This window comes from Sardina pilchardus, chromosome 13 (assembly GCF_963854185.1).
Source record: "Sardina pilchardus chromosome 13, fSarPil1.1, whole genome shotgun sequence".
Taxonomy (NCBI): domain Eukaryota; kingdom Metazoa; phylum Chordata; class Actinopteri; order Clupeiformes; family Clupeidae; genus Sardina; species Sardina pilchardus.
In genome coordinates this window covers 6,040,935-6,062,743 of record NC_085006.1, presented here as the reverse complement: position 1 = coordinate 6,062,743, position 21,809 = coordinate 6,040,935, and the positions used below count along the sequence as shown (strand labels likewise).

Sequence of the window (21,809 nt, the reverse complement as noted above, 5' to 3'; positions counted from 1 at the left end):
AGTCATATAGTGTGACTTGTTTGGGCTGCAGACTGCAGATGCCTTGCTAAAGGTCATGTTTTGACTGGTCCGTCAGGTTTCTGGCGGTCCGCGCCGATGTTGAATGACACGGGGAGAGATACTCAAGGGCACGGCTTCAGACGGAGGCAACAGAGAGCCGCGCTGCTGAGATCACCGAATTCCTATCGTGTGTTTCAGTGGAATTCTGCACCCAGGTGGGACTCGCTTGACCTGATTAAGCCGCTGGTACAGGGGGCAGGGATATCATGCATAAGACATGATCTGGGAAGGGATACGGGTGTGTGCATGCGCTGACACACACACACACACACCCGCGCACACACACACACACACACACACACACACAGTGTCCGGGTCTCTATTGATATGCCACTGGTTGGCCTGTGATGAATCTCCCGTCATGTCAGCACTGCTTCATTAATTCATACGCGACTCCAAAACTCTGTTTTAATATTGGTGTACATTTCAGCACGGCTGAAACCCGAACGGAGCAGGACACCAGGGGGAATGGAAACACCTGTGTGTGTGCTCACATACCCTCACACTCTCTCTTCTTCACACACACACACACACACACACACAAAGAGAGAAAGAAGGAGAGAAACAGCTGGATATTATTCTGTCAGGCCTCATTATCGCTTGATAAGTTTGAATTGCTCGTCCCGTTATGGAGGCTCCCTGCAGAGGGCAAGAATGGAACGCCTCAGGCTCCAGCCTGCTCACTGTGAGCAATGCTGAGGCTTTGCCGCAGCCCCACAACACACACACACGTCACACACGCCCCCAACCACACACACACACACGGCACAAACCTCACTCAGCACACAGCACAAGACTGAGCCTCTGTGTTACACAAATCTACTTATGCACCAATTAGGCGCGTGATTGCGTGCAGGCATGCCATGAGGTGGAAAAAAAAGAAAGCAAGAAAAGTCTTTGAAAGCATTTTCTCTCCTCACGAGGAAAGGGGGGGGGGGGTGGGGGGGCGTATTTGCTTTTAATGTCAAGGGACCGTCAGCTCTTTATAATTTGCTCCCTTGAGCCGCGTATAAATGCATTAAGGACGCGGTCACGAGAACTCAGGTAGAGTCGAGTTCTCCGGGAGAGAGCTCCAATGCCGTCCCACCGTCCAGCGCGGTGTCTGAGCAGCAGTGGGGAGCACGGAGTGGCCTGGTCACATGGGCTGGACTGTGGAGAGAGACTTCAATGCACTCAGCATACTAATGGACCAAAGGCAAGAGAAACACTGAGGAGACTGCTGAAGTAGAGAAGTGTGCGTGTGCGTGTGCGTGTGTGTGTGTGTGTGTGTGTGTGTGAATGGGAATTAACACATTAATCTATGCAGGTCGTTATACTCCCTATCAGCACCCTCTAAATAAACCACACTTTATTTGTGTGGTGGCAATAATCTGCTTGTGAAGGCAGTGCTCCTCAGTCAGAGCTGCTTGTGTGTATTCTAAGGTCTCAAATCCCCACTGAGGCTGTTGTGTGTGCCTTTCCATCCAAGGTCACATCAGAACAAAAAGAACAAAAACAAAAAAACAGACCAGCATAAAATCAAATCTTTCACCATCTTTATTACCAAAAGGCGTCACCTTCTATATGAAGACACATTTAAATGCAACCACATTCCCTCTGGAATCTCTGGTCTTTCCATCTGTAAGAAAACTCTGTACAAAAATCAATGTATAAAATGTATGTTTTGCAGCAAACACATGTATGATTGGTGAATAGCTTCAGTGACATTGTTCTACTCCAGTAGAGTAAGATGAGGGGCCTTACAATGACAAAGATTCAATTATAAAAACACACTCGCTTTCAGATGTACTTGACTGTAAAATATATGGCAGCTGAACAGTGGGATCTCCTAATATTCTGTTAGTCAGCATTTCACAACGACAATCAATATTTATATTATTATAAAAGTACCAAATTACAAACTGAATCTTTTTGACACATTTACCCCAATGGCATTTTGTTTCTTTTTGAATGACTCCTGACAGAAGGTAGCGTTTGTGCTTATGCATTAGCAAACGGTCACCTTAGCTGAGAGGACATGACACAGTGGGGGAGAGAGGGTGGAGGGAGGGGAGGGGCGGGGGAGTGCATGTGGCCAAACCAGTGGAAATTGTGGTTAAACCAGCCAATCTCTGTTGGGTTCAGTGCAAGCGTGCCTTGTCTTTATAGGGGGGAAGTAACCAAGAAACCAGAACAACTAATCAGACAAATAAATACATCACATTTTGAAAAAATAAAAAGTAAATGCAAAATGAAAAGTCATGGTGCTCTTTATATTATCTACACATCAGGATCAATGGATATGATTGGCAAACGCATACTGCAACACATTTCACCCTCCAATGCCATCAGACGCAGGAAGGCATACAAACACTAAAAGAACCATTGTTATGTGTTACATTCATCAGTTCTCAATAACATACAAGCCTGATTTCAAGTGAATGAATCACCTCAATTCTCCTATGTCTAAACGGACTACAGCCCTGCAAGGTAGACAGCATTCTCTGACACATTCATTTCGAACAACGTTTTCAACTGCAATGTTCAATTTGAGGGTTGAATCACATACTCAAGGGCAGGCAGCCCGGATGTACATGTAAGTCTGACTAAGAACTAGGCAAAGGCACAAGCGCTTGAAGGTCTCATATCAGATGCAGACCTCAGCAGAATGTTTTGGTGTTACCATGTCATGTGTGATGAGATTCTCTCTACTGATTCTCTAGTCTGACACTGCTGGGCCCTAGCATGCTTGACAACGCTATATCTAGACAATAGGGCTCGGGATCGTGACGTGAAAACTGTGTGGGCAGCCATATTGGCAGCCTCACTCACTCCTTAGTTTACTGTGCGCCTTGTAAGGATTTACTCCCGCCTGTTAGTGTGTTCATGTTGCTTAGTTTTTGCCTTCTTGGTCGTATGTTGCTGTGTAGTGGGGTGTAACAGCGGCAGTGCAACCCACAATACTATACATTTTCTGCTTCTTGTCTTCTGCATCTGAATGAATGGATTATTGCGTTCGGTGCGCTACCAACATGGCGGCAATATTCCTAGAATGCAACGCGTGTGCCCGAGCCCTATGTCACTCCTCGGAGGTCAGAATGGGTTTTCCATGGCACATTTACAAAAAAAGCAATTCACAATATGTCTACAAATATATAAAATAATAACACATTGGCTGTGCATGTAAAGATTAAAATTAAATAACTACAATGGAACTTGAAACAGTAACAACCTGTCTGACACAGGCATCCCAGTGACAACATTCGGTGACGTGTTTGACCATTCTTCAGAGTTGGCTGACCCCTTGCTATGGACTTTAAACAGTGTTTCAATGCTGAGATATAAAGGCATATCAGACAATCTGAGCAAATATTTATACTATTTTTTTCCTCTGAGTGGGTGGCTTGTCCATCTCCATGGCGACACAGAGGAGTTCCGATCCCATGTGAAGGGCAATACGGATCCGTTCCCAGCGGATCTCATTATTCCGGCTAGAATTCCGTGCTCTGTAGGCCTACTCCATATCGCATTCATTCAGGACTAAAGCATGAAGAGGTTCATTATGGCCCCTCTGCTGGGAATGGCAGGCTGGCGGGTGGTTCGTCCTCTCACATCTCTGCTCTGCGATTGTTTCGTTTGTTTTTTCCGCCGGCCTCCTCCTCCTCCTCCTCTTCCTCCTCCTCCTCCTCATAGTTCTCCTCTTCGTTGGCCGCCCGATCTTTATTTGGCTCGCCGTCCACCTTCACTGCTCCCTCCTGATCTTTTGCTTCCTGATCCTGCAGATACAGTAAGCAGCAGTGGAAGCACCGGTGAGAACAGGACACAGAACATCAAGCATTCTCTGGACCTACATATGGATTAACATCTGAAGGGCTCACAATTTGTTCCCGAGTTACGACTGTTTTCAGCCTCAAGTCTCTACAGAGTCTCCGCTTCCATAATATGACAACCTTTTAGCATTTGAACAAATTACAAATTAATAAAAAGAAATTGGGATGTGGGAGATTTTTCCTCTCACTCCTGAGGGCCAGTGTTGTCCCGAACAGCATGACATGAACTATAAACTGAAAAGCCCTGCAGTGAAGTGAAGTGTTCTGGAACAATGGTGGTGCTGAAGAGTATTTAGCCTTGACTGGTCAGGGTGAAAGCTCTGGGGGGAGAGTGGCCTGGTAACCGGAGCGCAGTGGAAGACTCTGCAATCGATCCCCCATTCAGCCGTGCGGAGCAGCTCGGGGGGCCTCCGGTTACAGCCGCGGCTAACACACCTATGAATATGCACACTGGACGAGGACCAATGGCCGAGGCCGGGTCTTAAATGACCCAGACCGTAGTGCCCATTAATGGTTAACACTGCTCTTCACTAAAAGAGCACACTTCACAGCACAGGGCTGGCCAATACTGCAAAAGATATGGAAATCCGGGGATGAGAAATTAACTCGAAAATGTGCTTAGAAAAAATGGAACATTTTGGATTTTAATTGCTTGTCCATTGATTTTGCACAGAAATAATTTAGTGGGAGGAAAATAACCTCCAAGCTGTTCATCTTTGATATCTGTGATTCACAGAGCTTCTTTTGACTTTTAATTGGCTTTTTCCTTCCGCTCCAAAATGTGCAGGGTCTTTAAAAAGATTCCCCATCCCATCCTCCAGTGCACTGCTGACCCCTTTAGTGTTACAGTACCTGCTCAGCGTTCTCGTTGTACGGGTCCTCCTCCTCTTCCTCCCCTGCCTCGTCCTTGTGATCCACAGCCACGTCTTCCTGGACCTACAGTAGTGCAGACAGCACAGCCATTCTTAGGGCAAAGGTGTGTGCGGTTTGTGTGTGTGTGACATGGGTGTGAGAGTGTCAGAGACATTGTTATGCTGTTCTTGACATTTGGCAACACTGTACCCTCAGTCATGCTAATAAAGCAACGTTGAATTGAATTGAATTGAAAGAGAGAGAGAGAGAGAGAGAGAGAGAGAGAAGGGGGGTGGGTAGATAGATAGATAGATAGATAGATAGAGAGAGAGAGAGATACAGACAGACAGACAGAGAGAGAGAGAGAGTCTCCAGGTGTGTCCACCTGTCCCACCTCATCGTCGCCCTCCTCCTGGTACTGGTCATCTATGGTGTCCTCCTGCTGGTCTGGGTTGCCTGCCATCTGTGGGACAGACAGGATAGATGAGCCCCTGAACAGCAGCCTAGTAGCCCACTAACACCCTACACCACACACCCCACACCCCACTGACCACGCAGGGCTGGCCAACCAGTTCAACCAGAAACACACACAGCTCACACCTCACTGCCCAGCTCCCTGCATGGTGACTCAGCTGCTCTTCTCTCTATCCTGGTGACGCCTAACATCTCCATTAAAAGCACTTCAGGCTCAGAGAGCCGACGTAAAAAAAAAAAACACGGAGATGGGGGAAGCTGAAAGCTGCCGAGGCGCTTTCCTCAGAAAGCAGAACCATTTCATGTGCCGCTCCGTGTTTGCTCTCGCGCGCTCCCCAGATGCTGCTCAGAGCGCGAGCAGGCCGTCAGAATCTCAAACATCTCAAACACGCCACGCGCACATCACAGGGCATCTGAGACGGCAGAATATCAGCACTGATCTCTCAACAGCTCAGACAGATGGGACCCTTCACAATTTGTTTCAAATAACTGAAGAAAGGGTGTGTGTGTGGGGGGGAGGGGGCACAAACAGGCTCAGTAGCCACAGGGAGCCATGTCCGAGTCTGACCTGAGGTCATTTCCCGAACCCACTCCCCATGTCTCTGTCCTACTCATTTCCTGCCCTCTCTTCACTGTCCTGTCTAATAAAGACTAAAAGCCCCGAAATAGAAGCTCTAAAAAAAAAAAAAATGTAGGAGTGAGACTGCACTCAGTGACCTCATCTCAGTTTCTTACTCTAGACCCCACATGCCCTCCTCTCCTCTTCCTCTCCTCTCCTCTCCTCTCCTCTCCTCTCCTCTCCTCTCCTCTCCTCTCCTCTCCTCCTCCTCCTCTCCTCTCCTCTCCTCTCCTCTCTCACCACGAGCTGCTCATCAGCGGGGTTGTGGTGCTGGTTGTTGGGGGCCAGTGGGTGGGGGTGTCCTGCGGCGGCGGCGGCGGCAGCTGCAGCTGCGGCGACTGCTTCCTGGTGCTGGGCCGCCTCCTTCTGCTGCTGCTGCTCGGCCTCCTCAAACTCGTCCTCCCCCTGGTTGTTGGGGTCGTCCTCGGGGTCCACCTCGGCCTCTACTGGCTTCTGCAGGACACGGAGAAAGATGGAGAGAGGCACAGAGAGAGAGAGAGAGAGAGAGAGAGAGAGAAAGACAGAGAGAGAGAGACAGAGAGAGAGAGAGGAAGAGGGAGGAAGAGAGGGAAAGTGAGGACAACAGCTGCTGGTTCATATGAGAGCACATATGTGTGCTGACATGGCAGTTTTGTGCAGGATGTCAACACACCTCCCTGAGGACAGCTCTACCTCTGTTCTGTCATTGTTTCCATTGCCAACACAGTCACACACACACATTAAAACACCATGGGCAAACTGCTGAGTGGTGTGTGTGTGTGTGTGTGTGTGTGTGTGTGTGTGTGTGTGTGTGTCTGGCCTCCTCTGATCATGGCTGCTAATCAGCTCATCTGTGCTGCAAGAGGACGCTCTAGCGGGGACATAAAAGAGCATATTCCAGGAGCTCCTGCTCACCTCCTCCTCCTCCTCCTCCTCCTCGTGATGTCTCGGCTGGCCTTCCTCCTGCTTGCCCTCCTCCTCGTGGACGTTCCTCCCTGACAGACAAGACACACCGTTAGATCTCCACGGCTACTCCTCCGGTGAGCTGTAAAATATTAAAAGGTGCGCTGCGTGTACCTTCATCTTCCTCGGCCTTCCCCTCGTCCTCCCCCTGGGCGATGTCTGCATTGAGATTCTCATAGTGGGCCTTTTGCCTGTGAGGACCATAAACAGCAGCAATATAAGAGGAGCCACTTTATGAAATGGCTCCATTAACTTCATCCAACACCCTGGCTGATCTTAATATGGCGGCTCCTCTGTGATTAAGCGTACAGATAACAACTGAGGACTTAATGCTCTTCTGCACTGACTTCGTGGAACTGATATAAACTGCAATAAAAGAACCACGGGGACTCATTTAGTCTAGATCAAGTCCTAATTGTAGTTTGTCACACACACACACACACACACACACACACACACACACACACACACACACACACACACACACACACACACACACACACACACACACACACACACACACACACACACACACACACACACACACACACACACACACACACACACACACACACACACACACACACACACACACACACACACACACACACACACACACACACACACACAGACACACACACACACACAGACACAGACACAAACACACATTCAGACACAGACACACATTCCGACACAGACACAGACCAGTGTGAGTGTGAGTGCGAGTGTATGTGCGAGTGTGTAGTGTGTGTGTATGTGTGTGTCTGACCGGAGCTGCTCCTGGCGGAGGCGCTGCTCGTGCTGGTCGGCCCGGCGCTGCAGCTGCTCCTCTTGCTCCCTCTGCAGGCGCAGGCGCTGGTGGCGCTCCCTCAGGAGCTGCTGCTGCTGCTGCTCCAGGGCCTGCTGCCGCGCCACCAGCCTCCGCCGCTCCTCCGCCTGCGCCGCCGCCACCCGCACCTGCTCCTGCTGCTGCTCGTACGCCGACTTCACCCGCTCCACCTGCACCTGCTGCACCTGCGCCTCCTGCACCGCGCCACAGGTGTGTGCACAGGTGTGGGTGGGCGCCAGGCAACAACGCAACGGAAACAAACACAGAAAACATGGACGCATGAAACACACGTGGACACGTTCACTCGCTCACACTATTGTGTTCTAGCACACAACCAAAAGACACAGGCATGACACACAATGCATGTTGAAGGGCCCACACTGCCTTGTTGGGTTATAGCCAGGGGCAGGGACTTGTAGCCAGGGTCAGGGACTTGTATGTACTCTGTGCTGAAATATAGTGTTCACTAGGCATGTACGTTCCCATTAGGAATGTCAGTGCGGCTGCCTGAATGACTAATGTCCTGCAGCAGGACCACACTCTTAAAATGAGTGTGTTGAAAACAACACATCTCTGTGTCCAGATAGGGACAACACAGTTTGTGTTGTGGCTCTGACCATTCTGGGGTGCTGCTCTCGGTGGATGGCGTTCTCGTCTGGCTGCTCCTCCTGCCGCTCCTGCTCCTCCTCCTCCACCACCTCCTCCTGCCCCTCGTGTACGTGCTCCTGCTCCTGCTCCTGCTGGTCCAGGTCCTCCACCAGTTTCTGGGGCTGACCGGCCTGCTCCATCTCCTCCTCCGCCAGCTCCCTCCTCCTCTCCTCCTCCTGCGCTGCACCTCCCACCTCATTCTGACCCCCCTCCTCCTCCTCCTGGGCCCGCAGCTAAGAAGAGCGGAACAGGAAATGAATGCTCTCTCTGTGTGTGTGCGTGCATGTGTGTGTGTGTGTGTGTGTGTGTGTGTGTGTGTGTGTGTGTGTATGCGCGCATTACTAGCTTTTTCATCATCGGACAATTTTTGCTGATTGCGTTTAGTTTTCTGGGGCACTGCTGGCGTTTACTGGGGATCTGATTTCCAAGTCTCTTCCACCCAGATGGAGCACAGCGTGAATAACACTACAACACTACACTATCCGTGTGTGTGAAGTCTAAACCCAGCCCCGCGCTAAGCATGAGCGGTGTAGGCTTGTTATGTCTGTAAGGCTGAGTCAGTGATGGAGCCTCTACCTTGGCCTGGGCGGGGTCCTGGGCCGGCTCCTCCCCGGGGGCAGGCTTCTGTTCCTGGGCAGCGGCGCCGTGCTGCCCCTGCTGGAGGCTGGGCATCTTGTTGAGCGTGTCCTTCAGCTGCTTGTACTCCTCCACCTGGGCCTGGAGCAGGAGAGGAGAGGAGAGGAGGGGAGAGGAGCACATCAGCCATGGAGCTCACACAGCAGCACACAGGGACAGCCAGGACAACACCATGGCCTCCTCTACACAATGCACTGCAGTGTCACCAGCTACTCCCACTTACAACCACACATCAGAGGAAGTATTAATGCTACCATCATTTATTGTATTTAATCACATTATTTAGAATGTGATGTGGTATATAAACTACAGTGCAAATAGATCATAAACTAGAAAAGAGTGTGTCTTATTTGAATATTGCTGGTCTAGACTGGCGATAGATTAGTGTAGTGCTGTGGTTATGAGATACTGTGTGCCAAGCACAACAGACTTGGGCTAGCTCTGGCCACACTGCAGCACATCATCATGTCTGAAGCACATTAATCAGGACATGCAGCCAATCACAACAAGCAGAGAGGACGAGAGGTTAGGTAGCAGTTAGACAGGGCAAAACCTTAGAGCAGCCGACCTCAAACAGCTGATCGGCTTCAAGCATCAAACTCGCAACAAACACATAAGGCTCCATTAGTTGGTGAGAATGCAAACATGCTGCAAACCCAAACGGCAAAATGATTCAAGCGAGGTGTATAGGAGCATAAATTGACTAGCCATATTTGTGTTTATATACGCTTTCATTTGGAATGAAAATATCCTGCAGTCACACATCCCTGAAGCCTTGTTCTGGTCCCTGTGCCTTCTCATAGCCTGCAGTTCTTCCCCTCTCTCCTCATTACCATATTCATTTCACACCTGACTACCCACTAAATTTTCTACATTCTCACAAAATTTCCTTGCTCTCTCTCTCATTCCCCCTCTCCCTCTCTCTCTCTCTCTCTTTCTCTCTCAATGCCCCTCGTGGTCTCTCTCTCGTTCTCTCGCTCCTCGTCTCCCTCGCTGTCCCCCCGTCCGCCTTCCTCCTCCCCTCACTCCGGCGGCGCCATTATATTTTTCTGCTTGATTTGCTGAAGTATGCTGCTGATGTTCCACCCCTCCTTCTTCCTACTGTCTGTGCCCAAAAACTGCTCTCTCTCCCCCTCTCTCTCTCTTTCCCTCCCTCCTTCTCTCCCTCTCTCTCCCTCTCTCTCTCTAAGGCGTGAGTCTGCAGCAGTCATGTAGAGGCTGTGGCTATGAAGTCTCGGTCTCTGTCCTCCTGTCCTCTGTAGATGGATGGATGAACCAGCAGTTCGTCTCCTGGTGAATACCGCCAGTCATACACTCAGCCAGCTAGCATCCAGGCTAGCAACTCAGAGAGGGATAAACAGAGAGGCATTGAGAGCAACTCGGAGAGCGAGACTGAGAGAGAGAGAGAGAGAGAGAGAGCGAGAGAGAAGGAAAGAGAGTGTAAGTGAGGGAGAGGGAGAGAGAGAGAACTGGCGAGAGAAGCTGGTAATTATGAGTAGCAAATATGGAGAGAAGGGGAGTAAGCAGGAAAAATGACTCGGACATTTTGAGAATAAAATAAAAAGATGAGGGAGAGAGAGAAAGAAAGAGATATGTGTGTGTTTATTTGTATGCCCCCCCCTTCCCTCCCCTTTTGATGTATTTGACCCAAATGCTTTGGCAATACTATACGACATCATGGTCATCATGCTAATAAAGCTCCTTTGACAGACAGAAGACGTTAAGTGAGTGAGAGGATGGAGAGAGTGTTGAGAGACAGGTCAGAGGTCAGACAGACAAAAGAGAGAGTGTGTGTGTTGTGTGTGTGTTATTAGCCACATAGAAGAGAGAGTGTGTGTCATGTGTGTGTTATTAGCCACATAGAGGAGAGAGTGTGTGTCGTGGGAGAGAGTGTGTGTTGTGTGTGTGTTATTAGCCACATAGAGGAGAGAGTGTGTGTCGTGGGAGAGAGTGTGTGTTGTGTGTGTTATTAGCCACATAGAGGAGAGAGTGTGTGTTGTGTGTGTGTTATTAGCCACATAGAGGAGAGTCCTGACGAGTTCTAGATCAGGACTCAAACCAGTCCAGAGGTCAGCCGTCAGGACCAGGCCATTCATCACAGGGAGTCATTTCTGGCATGCAAAATCAGCCTTGCGACTTCCGCCCCATGCAACGCCCCCTCCACACACACACACACACACACACACACACACACGCACGCACACACACACACATACACATGCACACACACACCCTGACCTGGGCAACAGCCAGGGCACTCTTGTGGTCCTCGAGCACGATTGCGAGCTTGTCGTGTGACGACGTTAAGTCCTTGTGCTGTTGCTATATGGGGAATGTGCAAGACAATGCTCAAACATCACATGTGTCTCACCGTGAGGACAAGAGGGGAACACACCTTACAGAAGTGGCCAGTTTCTAACAGGATTAGCACTTATGTAATCATCGTGTATTTACTGAGACTAAACCAGAGGCCAATAACAAATTTACAGAAGTATTTACAGAAGCTGGGAGGGATCCCATTGAAATGCCAATGGAAATCTGGAGAATATGCTTCAGGTCCAGATAACATGCAGAGGGCACTACTAAAACTACACATCTATTTATGGCATTCTGTTGCTCTGGTCCAGACTAACATTGAGCTGGCAAAACGAGTGTCTTTTCTAAAGCATTAGCATTGTGAGCAAACCAGTGCAACCAATAAGGATTTAGATCTAATAAGGAATCAAGCATCAAACACTACGCACATCAAACACTACGCTCTACTGAAACTTGATAATGAACACCCCGAAGAGAAGAATGGCAGTTATTGGACTACTCTATATGCACAATCATGTCCCCACGGCCCCATCCCTCTGTTCTGTCTTACCCGCGCATCCTGCAGCTGAACGTGGATGTCCTGGTGGGCCTTCCTCAGCTGACGGTTCTCCTCCCGCAGGTTATATATGCTCTCTATGGAAGGGGGAAGACAAGGGACAGAGGGAGAGGGGGGAGTTACTTCATGTGCCACTAGGGGGCACTAAAACACAAATAAGATGAGTAGGAGCCTGAGCTGTACTGGGACTGTGTGAGTAGAAGCCAATGAGCAAACAACATTAACTGTGTGTGTGTGTGTGTGTGTGTGTGTGTGTGTGTGTGTGTGTGTGTGTGTGTGTGTGTGTGTGTGTGTGTGTGTGTGTGTGTGTGTGTGTGTGTGTGTGTGTGTGTGTGTGTGTGTGTGTGTGTGTGTGTGTACACCTTTCAGGTTGGAAAGCTCGATCTCCTTGGTCTGCTGCAGCTGGTCGTAGCGCTGCTTGTGCTCGTCCACCACCTTGCTGTGGTCCTCCCCCTGGACCTGGTGCTGCTCCTGCAGGTCAAAGAACTGCTTCTTCAGGTCGTCGTGCTGGTTCTGGGGACGGACGCAGCCCACACGGGTCAGTAGCAGCACAGAGAGAACGACAGAAGAACGACAGTCTGCACATTTTATCTTGTTTTCATTACAGAGGAGACACGAAGTACTTGTTATGAGAGCTGAAATATATTATGCAAGTCCAAACCTTAATCTAATGACTTTATTCAACTGACCTTCAGCATCTGATGTTGGACATGTAGTGAGTTGTATCTGTTGCCGGAATCTTGCTGTAAAAATACCCAAACACACAAACAACAATGATGTCATTGAGTAAACAGCTAACTCATAAACACACACACAAACAAACACACACACACACACACACACACACACACACACACACACACACACACACACACACACACACACACACACACCAATGATTAACTTCCCAGCCCCACTAAGAGGGCCTCAGCCATACGGTATGCCAACCATGACCAGGCACAAGCACACAAGCTACACAGGGATATGCCTCTCTGAGACACGAGCACTTCTGCCAGGCACTGTGCCTGCTGTCACACGCACATGGTGTGAATGTGCCTGAGCATGCCAGAGTGGTTTAGCCCCGCTCTACAGCACAAAATAATGCTCACGGACATAACATTACACACACACACACACAGAGAGAGAGAGACATGGAGACAAACAGAGAGAAAAAGAGAAGCAGAAAAGAGAAGAGAGAGACAAAAAAGAGAGAAATACAGAAACACACACACACACACACACACACACACACACACAAACACATACAATTTCACAGACAAGAGAGAGAGAAACACAGACAGACAGTGAGAACAAGAAGAGCAGAAAAAAGGGAAATGAAAAGAGAGAGAGAGAAAAAAAACACACACAAACACACAGCGCTACTTGAAAAAAAAAAAAACTAAACCAATTTAACGGCCGTGCAGACCTCCAGGTCAGTATGTCCCCGCGAGTGACCAGCTGCCCCAGAGATCAGCGCTCTGGGGGCCAGAGAGGCCCGGCGGCAGCAGCAGGCCTGACCACTCACCCCCTAATGGCTCTAATGACAGGGCACACGGGCTCTAACCACAGGGCCCAGCCAATGACACGCTACGTGTGTGTGTGTAGTGCGGCGCACAAGCAGACCGCTGCCCTGCACATCAGAGACAGAGACAGAGCGCTCCACTTGCCTTCTCCTTGTTCAGAGACTGCTGGGCCTCCAGCTTGTACACCAAGTAATCTGTGCAGACAGAGAATGGATAGAGAGAGAGGTTAGATTATATGTATATTTATGTATTCTATATGCAAAATAGTGTAAATATACTGTATGGAGCAGGGTAAATCATGCCAAGATCTGAATTCCAAAACTGCATTTTCACTTACTTTTGTTCCTTTAGCTAAGCTTTTACTCAAAGCAGCTTACAGATGTGGAGCTAAGCTAAGCTAAGCTAAGCTACAGTGCAAAAGAACCCGAGTAATAAACACTACCTTTACATACAGTACAGTGACAACCAGAAGAAGTTATTAAGACAGATAGTGAGTAGAAGGAAGAACATCAAAGGCACTACAATTTACACTGCCTACACCACTTCTGAAACTAGACACAAAGGCAGTTCATGCAAGGTAATGATTAGTGGCACTGCCAGCTGTTCAAAGTTCATCTATCAGTCAGGTAATTGAAGAGATCATCCAAAGCAGTATGTAAATAAATTTTTTGCTCAACATATTTGTTCAAATATAACAGGCTGATGCTCAGCTCCCCTAGACCAATCAAATGAGAGGTGACGGTGCATCACCGGGGTTTGAGCTCAGAGACCAGAGCAGGCCTGTCTAAGGGAGAGCGACTCTGCCACATTGACAAATGGAAAAGCTTTAGGGTCGATGGGACCGGCACAGTCTAAATAGCTGCTGAGGTTTCAGGGCTGACTCGGGACTGGGATGCCACTCACGGCGTCTGTCTGAGAGTTCACTTAAACACGCATTTCATTATCGACCTGATGAACCAGCAGAGCCAGCAGTGGGGCATACACTGTGCTGAGGAGGAGGATAGTGGGGTGGAAGGGTTAGAACTTGCCTTCTTTTGATTTCTTGTGGTCCCCGCGTTCCTTCTGGAGTGACTTCTCCAGGCGAGAGCGGTGTTCGTACACAACTGTGAGGGAGATCAACAGCATTGCATCAGTGTCTGAGGGAACCCACATATAGCCCACACGGTGGGAGGAAAAACACTTCCTGTCACATGCTACAAATCCTATTAAACACTCTGTCTGTAGCTAACTAAGCATTTCTCCTTACACAGTCCTGATGTGTTTATCTTTATGGTTATTGTTATGGTGAAGATTTGTTATTGTTATTATTCTGTTAAATTCTGGTCATTTTTAACAATAATGTTTCTGTAAGTTGCTTTGGGGGAAAAAGTGAACCATAACCGTGAAAATGAACATAAGCACATGTCACTGACACACATAAATCTACACTTAAATGGTCTTGAATCCCTGAGGTCATGAGAAGCTTGGCAAACTGGTATGACCAGTGAATATGCTGTAACCTTGCGGTAGATCACACAGTTTGAGTGCTTATTTCGACTTGATGTGGATGACATGACCGGTTAATCTCTGCTTCGTTCATTTGTAATCCTCAGCAACTTGTTTACAATTTACATAGAAAAGATCATGTTCACACTGAAGGTTTACAGAAGGCAACTGGAAAGTAGGACTGGAATGGTAGAAGGAATACGGAAATACAACAATCTTCACTGATATGTCACTTGTGGCTGCATGCACCACACACACACACACACACACACACACACACACACACACACACACACACACACACACACACACACACACACACACACACACACACACACACACACACACACACACACACACACACACACACACACACACACACACACACACACACACACACACACACACACACACACACACACACACACACCTGAGACTTGATGTGTCTGAAAATGGCCAGTATACACAGTAACTCTGTAGTGTGCCTGTAGTGTGACTCACTCAGGTCAGTTCCTCCACCTGTAACTGGACATCCTACAGCCTATTGACACACTATTGATGGCATGGCTGGGTAGCCTCTCAGTCATTGCAGATGACCTGTGAGCTGCATCAAATCTCCATAGCAATCAAACCCACACACAGTATGGTCAGTGACTCACAGGTACGTAAGTCCAACTTGAGTCTGTGATTCCAGCCATGTTCCTGCAGTCGTGGCATGTACTTCCTGCATTTCAACCATTTCTCAAACAAAAACACAGTCATTTTCTGTTTTATATGCACACTGGCGGTTCTAAAAGGTTATGTACACTCCATTTACGGATTTAAAGGTTAATCCCAGGAGACAATAATCTGCTTCAATAAAATGTGTCCATTAAAAGAACACAGACAGACCACTGTTCAAAACAGACAGACACAGCGACCAAAATGGTGGAAGAAATACTGTGCAAACCTGTTGGCACATCATACAGCTGACACATTGCTTTCACATTAACCACAAACGTTTGTTACACGTATGAGACGTATGAAACACTAGTTAGTAAAGCACCACATGTTAGTAGTAGTGATGCTTCAGGAATAGAAAACCACAGATTCTCATCAATCGAGTCATCACCACCACAATCACTTCCTGCCTATGGGATGGACTGGAGCGAGGAGAGAGAGCGCTGCCCTGGAGCTGCAGACATTTTGGTGTGAGGAGAGTTGGAGGTCACACCTCTGATGACATCATGGGGTAAAAATAGAGACGGACCCAACGCAAAACTAAATGCAGCACAAATCCCGCCGGCTGGCTGAGTGCTCCAAGACTGCTGACCAAGCTCACAGGTAAACAACTCATTCTGCCTGCACAAGACCCGACCGCAAAGGCTCTATAACAAAGTCCTCCTCAGTCTCATCGACACACTCTCCCTCGCCCACAGACAATCAGCGTCTCACTGTTCAGAGGAGCAGGAGCTGTAAACAAGGGCAATTCCTCTGGCTTATAATGACTCCACCCAGGCCTACACATCAACAATGCACCATACATCAAATTCATCGCTCTCAGAGAGACAGCGCCCAAAACACAATGGCCTTCTTCTAACCCTAGAAGTCTTCTTTTCCTACTGCCATGTAGAACGTATCTTTTGCAATAGAACATGAGGTACTGGGGCAGATTCTCAGAAACGTGGCGTGGCAGCAGAAGCTCTCCAGGTCAAGTGTGTGTGTGTGTGTGTGGGAGAATATGACAGGGAGATGACACAACAGAGTTCTGACCTCAGCACTGGCCTGCTGCGTTGGGTCAGAGAGTGCCACCAACATCCTGCCAGCGGAATAAACCCACTCGGCCAATGAACCAGCAGCGACCCTCCCACTCCCTCATAAGGAAGAGAGCGGACTCGCTCCCTCCCCTCCCCCTCCCTCTCTCTTGCTCTCTCTTCCCCTCTCTCTCTCTCTCTCTCTCTCTCTCTATGTCCCACCCTCTTCCTGTGTGCATTTTTTGTGTGCCTGAGCAAGAGCAGTCTGTGAGTTGGGTGGAGGCCTGCACAGGGGCTGAATAGAGGACAAGAATGAGGGTGTACATTAGGAGGAGAAGACAATAAGTGCATACATTAAGAGAAGACAATAGGTGGGTGTTGAAAGATAGTAACCCCTTCCCACCAGAACACCTGTCCCAACTCTTAGAGAGGTCTAGATTCTAGAAACCATGAGTAAGCAAGAGCCATCAGCTAAACAGAAGAACTTGTTGGATACAATTGAGTGATCTGACAGACACCTGGGAGGGAGCAACTGAATTGACGTATGCTATGGGTTGACCATGGGGAGGAAGCTGCTTCCTAAGACAAGGCCTATAGAGGTAACAGCTGAAATTACAGTGTATGATGATGATTTGAATGCCATCAGGCAAGGCAACCAGACGAGACACATTCCTCTAAGGCTGATTGAGCTGTATTTACAAGCACCATTCATAAAAGTTTAAGGAGTGACCACACTGATCATAGAGTGACGGATAAAGCTGGAGCATTCATTGCATAATCCTACTGTCTGGGTCATAACCTGTGGCCATTGTAAAGGACTGGTTAGATCTCCATACAGACGTATACATCAATTCACACCCAAGCTATACTCTGTACATGACAACAAGCCAACTCTGGATTCCTCTACATTCACCACAGCAGTCAAGATTTCAGACACAGTGTTTGCTTCATTCAGGAGGACCTATTAGAAAGCATCAGGACAACATTGTCAATGGACCAACTCAATGTGGGCATGGTGGAGTAGTGGTACTGTCACTGACTGACCGGCTAACCCAGGTTCAATTCCCACCACTGCAAGTGTTGCTTTGGTTGAAACCCTCTGCTAGATATAAGTGAACTTCAACTTTAATGGAAGTATGGCCATGCTGATACAAAGGCTGTCATGAAAACTATTTTTGTTGCACTGTAATTGGGCAATACAGCATGTGCTGCTTATAAACTCGTATCTATAGTTAAGGTTAGCTTAACATAGGTTAGGTTAGTTGATATTTTATGGCAACTCTTTATACACAAATCTACAACAAATGGCATAAAACTGTTGGGTGATACCGAGGTCTGCAAAAGCTATTTTTCATACTTTCATAAATGGTTGGTATGTCAAGTCTATAATGTATTTTTTGTGGCAGGCCTAGCTGATACATGTTAATAACTCCCTGGATACTGAGAGGAACCTCAGGTTCATCTGGTTCAGAATAAACTTTCCTAATACATGACTGCAGCAAATGGAAAATATACAAACGAAAAATGTATGGGAGATCACTGTTCCCTAAGGTGCATCTTATAAATCCTGGGCATTGCATAAGACTGAGAATATACACTGCTCTTAATTGAGATTTATCGCTGTTATATTCTTTTGTGTTCATTTTGGGGCCAGCTACTGAGGGCATGCAATCACTCAGCGGTGCACTGCGCAGTGATGAATTACACGAGGAGTAATAGAGACAGGGCTTGTGAGATGAGCGAGAGAAACTATGTGAGTGTGTCTGGATATGTGAGTTTGGAAGAAAGAATCCGAGGAGAGGGGGAAAGGAAATTGGGCAGGATACAAAGCCATCCACACAACCACAATCACACTTTCCCTTATAGTGATGAGTGTTAAACGCACATCAGCACTCAATGCATACAGTAAATTGCACTGAAACAACAAATAATAACAACAGCACACACAATGAAGCACTTTGACTGTGCTACTTTGTTCCACTGCCATCTCTTCTCAAAAAACATCCTTGCATCCATTGAAAGCCAATAGCTGCCGTGGCGTATCGGATTGCAGACTTTTTGTATGTGAGAGAGGGTGGGCTAAGCAGGTCTAAAACTCGGAGGAGGACCTGAGCCGCTTTAAGGAGCACCTCCCTGTAATCGTACACGACTGGGAAATCTTTGACAGGTGAGAGCGTAACGATACCTGCACACAAACCAGCTCCCGTTCCATGACAAAGAGAGAGTGCGAGAAAGGGCTAGCCTACATTTTGCCTGCCATGGCTCCATCTCCTCTTACCTGAAGTCCAGACACGATACCATGCTTGGGAACTGGCAGAAGAGTGAAAGGTTCCTACTTTCCCAATGACCTCAAGACCTCAAGAACTTCATTTGCTTAAGCTCCTATGTTAACGAAGAAAGTTCCTCACACAAATAAACAAAAAATGATTACATATACAAATGTGTGTGTAAACAGAATCAACAACTGAAGAGTGTTTTTTAACGAGTGACTGACCATCTCAGAATCATGGCATTTTATACCAAAATATGAAGACTGAACCCTGTTTGTTCAGGGTTAATAGATGAATAATAGATCTATTAAGCTTTTGATAGTTCCATGATTTTCTTGTTGTAAATTTGAGTCAAGTGGATGCATGTTTCTACACTTGGATGGGCTCTATCAGGAGGATAGAAACCATGTCAATCTGCCAGTCATTTAAACCATGCCAATCAAATCAGTCATTTACACCAGACTTATCTTCGTGGATCCTAATTGTATATTGTATTGCATAAGTTTTGAGGCAAAACGTATAAGGTACCCATATCTTCTTTCACACAATGTGAACATTTAGAACCAAGCAACACATCAGCGATAAAAAGGTTTTGAAATTGCATGTTGATACCAATGCTGAAAGCGTTGGGCATATCTGCTTTGTAGGTGAGGGTCCAACCAAACTCTCAAGTATGTTTTATTTGTCTACTAGGTGTGACACTCATTAATTATGGTTGATTTTATAGACCATGTTTTATAAGCTCTGGGCCTATCTTTTCAACATCAACACAAGTATCAGTATCAATATAACTTGCATTAATTGTTTTAACACATCTCTATGTCCAGGTAGGGACAACACGGTTTGTATTGTGTCCAACACATTGCTTTTGTTATTTGTTTCAAGTGTGTACACAATATGAAAATAGCACAACTTGCACTGTAAACAACACAGCTTGTGTTGTTTTGAAAAAAACCTCTATGTCCAGATAGGGACAACACAGTTGTTTTTAACACATTCGTTAAGAGTACCTGGGGGGTATGCCAAGTGTGTAGTTTAGTGACAAACCTGGGTCAGTTAAATCTGAGCAAGTGGCAAACATCCTAAAAGAAGAGCTGTAGGCTTCATTCTCCTAATAGAAATGCCATGGGGCTCTTGTTGTACGAGTTTTACCACTTAACTCTGAGTTAACATACCGGTATTCAGGTTTGTCACTAAACCATGTACTTGGAATACCTCCCTGATAATGGTGACATCCTCACAGAATGATAACATATCTCTTTCCAAGATACAGTAGCTGGGATTCGGCTCTGAAAAAGGGGCCAGTGGAGGTATATACTGTAACATGTCTTCAGCATCTCACTTCACCAAGGTCTCCTTACAAGGATAGATCTCTCAAATGTCCGGCTGCTCAGGGCCCCTCTGATAAGAGAACCTGAAACCTATCACACCTATGCTGCGACACCGTGGCCAGACAATACTGACACACTGGCCCACAGGCTGTGCATAGACCATTCATTTGGCACGAGAAGAAAGGCGCTTTAAAGGAAACTGTATCAATTAGCAAGGCATTATATGTAGACTCCCTGGGAAGAGGTGGTCTGTTCTCCGGACAGCTGCTGTCTCAGCATTGGCTCATTATGTCAGATGAGGGAGGCAAATGTACAGAAGACTGGTCGCGAAATTGAGCTTGTGAATAGCATTCATCCCTGCTATTTAGAAGTCCAATTTTGGCCGTCATCATGACATCACCCAAGTGAGCTGGGTGCGATTTCAGAGACTGAGATGTGGGCTGAGCCTTGTGGCCGCATGCCATCAGACAACAGTTGTTTATAACTGGAAACAGATAGGCTACCAACTCTAGTTAAACCTCTATGAATAGATCGCAGTGGATGACAAAGATTGCAAACCTTTGTAGCCTTTTTGAGCCAAAGGGAAATAACAATTTCTACGATCCAAACAGGCCTGCTTATGATGAGTGTTATTTATCATAATAACGCTCAGTGAGTGCATGGCTGACCTAAAGCACTTGTGTACACACACATAGCCTAGTCCTCGGACAGCTCGTCTTCAGAGAAAAAACATGGCACAGTTTACAAACAAGTAACCACTGAAATTTGCTATACGTTTAGGGGGCTTTTTCAAGATGGGTTTCATCCAGAATTACATGCATACCGATACGACTGTAATCTGTGATAACATACCAGCGACAGACTCAACACATGTGCATCCGGACATAATGCAAAACATAAATGGGGGGCGGTGGGGAAAGCCCTCCAACATAAATTACATGTTTACCTTGAAGTTGTGCCGAAAGAGACTCTTGATGCTGTTGGTACTTGAGCGCTAATGCCTCGGTCCTTTTCAGCTGTTTGTGCATTTCATAGGAGACCATACCTCCGTAAATCATTCCGAAAATTACAGTGATAGCTAAGAGAGATTGGAAGATCTTCCTCTGTCTTCGAGAGCACGCTCCGTTTCCCATAGCTGCGTCGCTAACCCTTCGCAGTCTGTCACCGCAACTCCACTGAAACTTTTCCAAACTTTTCGCCCGTCGTTCTCCTCCTCTGATTGAAAATATTGTAGCCTACCTCAGACCTTATCAGTGTGGATCCAGCGTGAATGACGACGGGACACGCATTCCTTCGAGCACTTAACAAAAAACTTTGTACATTGTTGACGGGTAAGGCGACCGATTATGCAAAACAAAGTAACTAACCTACTTAACAAAATAACTTAGATCATGATTTACCTACACTGGAAACGCAACGCCTTTAACTTCCCTCAAGTTAAGAGAAAAATGAATGAAATAACCGCCTGGCAATACTTATTCTCCCTGCGACCCAGGGTAGAAAACGCTGTATGTAGATATTTAGATGGTACTGCAGCTACCTATTTCTTGCAAACTTCAAAAACAGCTAACAAATAAGAACAAACACGGCCTATACTGCACCTTTAATTTTAGTTACGTGTCACCTAGGTGCAGCTGCCATCCAACAGAAGTTTTCAAGGAAGTCCCTCCTTTCGGGAAATGGAATGTCTCTCAAACGATGCCAGTGTGGAACCAGCATTGGCTGG

At 47.2% G+C, this 21,809-nt stretch overlaps 2 protein-coding genes across 5 annotated transcripts; both read right to left on the bottom strand.

The window, feature by feature from the left end:
- Positions 1 to 1,573: 1,573 nt before the first annotated feature.
- Positions 1,574 to 12,574, bottom strand: LOC134099961 (Golgi integral membrane protein 4-like). 4 transcript variants are annotated; one of them, XM_062553003.1, is made up of 13 exons: positions 12,431 to 12,574; positions 12,104 to 12,254; positions 11,736 to 11,818; positions 11,108 to 11,191; positions 8,810 to 8,950; positions 8,203 to 8,466; positions 7,526 to 7,779; positions 6,871 to 6,947; positions 6,709 to 6,788; positions 6,055 to 6,267; positions 5,116 to 5,184; positions 4,722 to 4,805; positions 1,574 to 3,815 (listed from the first exon to the last, which is right to left on the bottom strand). In XM_062553003.1, exons 1-13 carry the CDS (start codon positions 12,437 to 12,439, stop codon positions 3,648 to 3,650), a joined length of 1,677 nt encoding a protein of 558 aa, XP_062408987.1. In that variant the 5' UTR covers positions 12,440 to 12,574; the 3' UTR covers positions 1,574 to 3,647. The 4 variants fall into 4 exon arrangements, with proteins under 4 accessions (XP_062408987.1, XP_062408988.1, XP_062408991.1 ...); XM_062553004.1 differs by having other exon boundaries at positions 6,055 to 6,264; XM_062553007.1 differs by lacking the exon at positions 8,203 to 8,466.
- A 774-nt stretch (positions 12,575 to 13,348) lies between these two features.
- Positions 13,349 to 21,734, bottom strand: LOC134099962 (Golgi integral membrane protein 4-like). Its single transcript, XM_062553008.1, has 3 exons — positions 21,030 to 21,734; positions 14,293 to 14,367; positions 13,349 to 13,458 (listed from the first exon to the last, which is right to left on the bottom strand). The coding sequence occupies exons 1-3, from the start codon at positions 21,214 to 21,216 to the stop codon at positions 13,379 to 13,381; spliced, it is 342 nt and encodes a 113-aa protein (XP_062408992.1). The 5' UTR covers positions 21,217 to 21,734; the 3' UTR covers positions 13,349 to 13,378.
- Positions 21,735 to 21,809: the final 75 nt, after the last annotated feature.